This window comes from Osmia bicornis, chromosome 1 (assembly GCF_907164935.1).
Source record: "Osmia bicornis bicornis chromosome 1, iOsmBic2.1, whole genome shotgun sequence".
Taxonomy (NCBI): domain Eukaryota; kingdom Metazoa; phylum Arthropoda; class Insecta; order Hymenoptera; family Megachilidae; genus Osmia; species Osmia bicornis.
Window position 1 is genome coordinate 3322726 of NC_060216.1, and position 2752 is coordinate 3325477.

The 2752-nt window shown below is 41.8% G+C and overlaps 1 protein-coding gene across 1 annotated transcript; it reads left to right on the forward strand.

The window, feature by feature from the left end:
* The first annotated feature begins 501 nt into the window (after window positions 1-501).
* Window positions 502-2430, forward strand: LOC123988048 (putative uncharacterized protein DDB_G0294196). The gene is made up of 4 exons (XM_046286769.1): window positions 502-517; window positions 1540-1763; window positions 1849-2034; window positions 2416-2430. Exons 1-4 carry the CDS (start codon window positions 502-504, stop codon window positions 2428-2430), a joined length of 441 nt encoding a protein of 146 aa, XP_046142725.1.
* The last annotated feature ends 322 nt before the right edge of the window (window positions 2431-2752 follow it).

Here is a 2752-nt window from a genome sequence, read left to right on the forward strand (position 1 = left end):
CCAGTTTTCCCAAAAGATTGTGCCGGTACATAATATTTTTCTTCGAAAACTGCAGCAGCTTCAATCGTCATAGCCGACGATTGCCGTTGTTTCTGTCGCCTGCAAGGTAGAACGCATAAAAATATAAATATTTATAGGATAATTCATACAAATTACTGAAATGTATAAATCTGAAACACTTACAGTTTTCTATAACCACTTTTCAGGGAGAGTTTTCTCCCTACCAGCAATCCTTTACGACTGCTACCTTTTTTATTTCCCATTTCTGTTTATTTTGTTTTCAAATGCCTGGAAATTTTCTCAATAATACGTCTTCTACGTTACCGTGAAGACGTCTTATTGTTAGAAACAATTAGATGACAACGCGGGCCATGGCAACGCGCTTCGTACATGTGAAACAAAAATGAAACGCCAACGCTGTCGCGTTTTCGAATTTCACTGGCATCGACAGTGCAACGAATGCTACGAACGGGAGAGGAGAGCCATAAAAATCTACCTAAGATGGGCAAAGACGGCAGTAAGTGTTTCTTTTTATCTTTACTTCGCTGGTGCCAATGATGTGTTTCGTAGATTAAAATGAGTTATGTGCATTCTCAAAATTTCATCGCGGTCGGTCAATGCATGTAGAAGTTGTAAGTAATTAAAATTTCAGATAGTCGCCTAAGAACAGAAGTAGTTACATTCTTGGATGAAAAGCCACGATTTTCAGAAATTAATTACTTGTAACTTATCAGTGTATGGACCGATCTCGATGAAATGTTCAGCATACACATGACATATTTTTTACAAATGTTATATTTTAACAGTAAAACATCAAAAATACCTTGATGAAAAATTTTTTTAATTTCAAATCAGAAACTGGAAATCGATCATTTTTGACCCATTTGGTAGTTGTAGTGTCAAATTTTCATCACAGGCTGAAATAAAAAATTTTAAAATTGCCTTTTTTAGACGCGTGTCCTCGAGACAATGAAACAGACGACTATTCCAACGGTTTCTGCAACAATTGTTGCAATAATTGTTGGAATAATCGTATGTTATATTGTCTCGCGGACACGCGTATACACTTTTTATTTTTTTCCAGATTTAGAATAATTGTAATTTTATATCTTAGTAAAGCATAGCTCATCGTCAGAGCTCGACAAAATTTGCACTTTTCAGCCGATTTTCAGTTGTCTCCGCCTACCGCTATTCCCCTTGTCGCGACCTTCAGCGCACAGCCAACGAAGAGTTAGAGGCTCAGGAGCGTATCAGTCGTAAACATATGCTGACAATAGCTTTCCACCTCACCCACGAGGTACTATTCTCGATGCGTTTTTTGGCAGCATACGTTCACGAGTGATACGCTCCTGAGCCTCAAACGGTTCGTTGGCTGCGTGATGAACGTCGCGGCAAGGGGAATAGCGGTAGGCGGAGACAGCTGAAAATCGGCTGAAAAATGGAAATTTTGTCGAGGTTTGGTATAGCTTATCGAGATACCGAAAGTCATTTCATTCAATTTCAGGTACATATTACCCATGTTTTGCAATTTCTTTTCAGATAATGAAGATGACAAAAAGCAACAGCCAGAGCCGCTGTTGCAGCTGCAACAGCAGGTGCAGCACCTGCGGTTGCAACCGCAACAGCAACCGCAGGCTGAACAGCTGTTGCAGCTGCAACAGCTGATAGAGCAACAATCGCTGCAAATGCAGCATAACATGGCGGAACTCTCAGCCCTGCGGCAGCAAGTGCGAGAGATGAAGGGGCAACATGCTGGGCTTATGGTAAGTAGTTTTTTTGCGTTCATGTGTATACGTTATTTCAGCTATTTATTGTTTATACATGATATCATAATATTTATTTTTGCAGCCACAGCACCAGCCGCCGCAGCCGCAGCACCAGCCGCCGCAGCCGCAGCACCAGCCGCAGCAGCCGCAGCACCAGCCGCCGCAACCGCACGTGCTGTCGCAGCCTCAGGCTACGCAGCCCCCGCCGTATAATTATCAACCGCACCAATTACAATTGGCCGGGCTCTACGCGCCAGAACAGCCCAGCGTAAGTCGCTTTTTTACGTTATTTCTGTTATTCATTGTTTATGAACAATAACATTATATTTATTTTTCCAGACATACGGCGGGGAACAGCAGCGGCTGATCCGGCAACGCCGCCGAGAGGCGAAGCGAATGTGGCGGCAAACCATGCACCGTCACGGTTGCGGCCGCGGTCGCGGCCGCAGTCACTGTGGCGGCCATAGTCACTGTGGCGGCCACAGTCACTGCGGCGGCCAGTGCGGGTGTAGGCACGACTACGGCGCGGACCACACTCCCTGTTGCGGGCGGCACAGTTGAAGTGAGTATGACGATAATATCTGCATATGACAAGGTAACAACTTGTAACGACAAAGATAATATAAAAATATGATTTGTTTGATTTCAGGAACCGCATTACTAACCATTTCTACATTTTAAGTTATTTCACTATTATCATATATCTATATACTTTAGTTTATTTTACTACTGCCGAATCTTTAGAATCTTTAGTTCAAGTATGCTTTATATATATTTTTATTCTTATTCTGATTAGTTTAGTTTAGTTTGCGTTTGTATTAATAGAATAACTAGCGAGAGCAAATCTGAGTTTAGTTGTAAAGCATGGCTGGAAGATAGTCAGAGGAAAAAGGAATCTGAGATTATGTTATATTATTTTTTTATTTTGCTTTGGGAAAAGGGAATATGCTGGATGTAAAGATATTGGGTTTATTTTACTGTATTTT

Bases quoted from the DNA above. Each gene is read 5' to 3' on its own strand.
- LOC123988048 (XM_046286769.1), top strand. The intron at 1,764-1,848 runs GTAAGTAGTTTT...TTATTTTTGCAG, and splicing joins GGCAACATGCTGGGCTTATG to CCACAGCACCAGCCGCCGCA.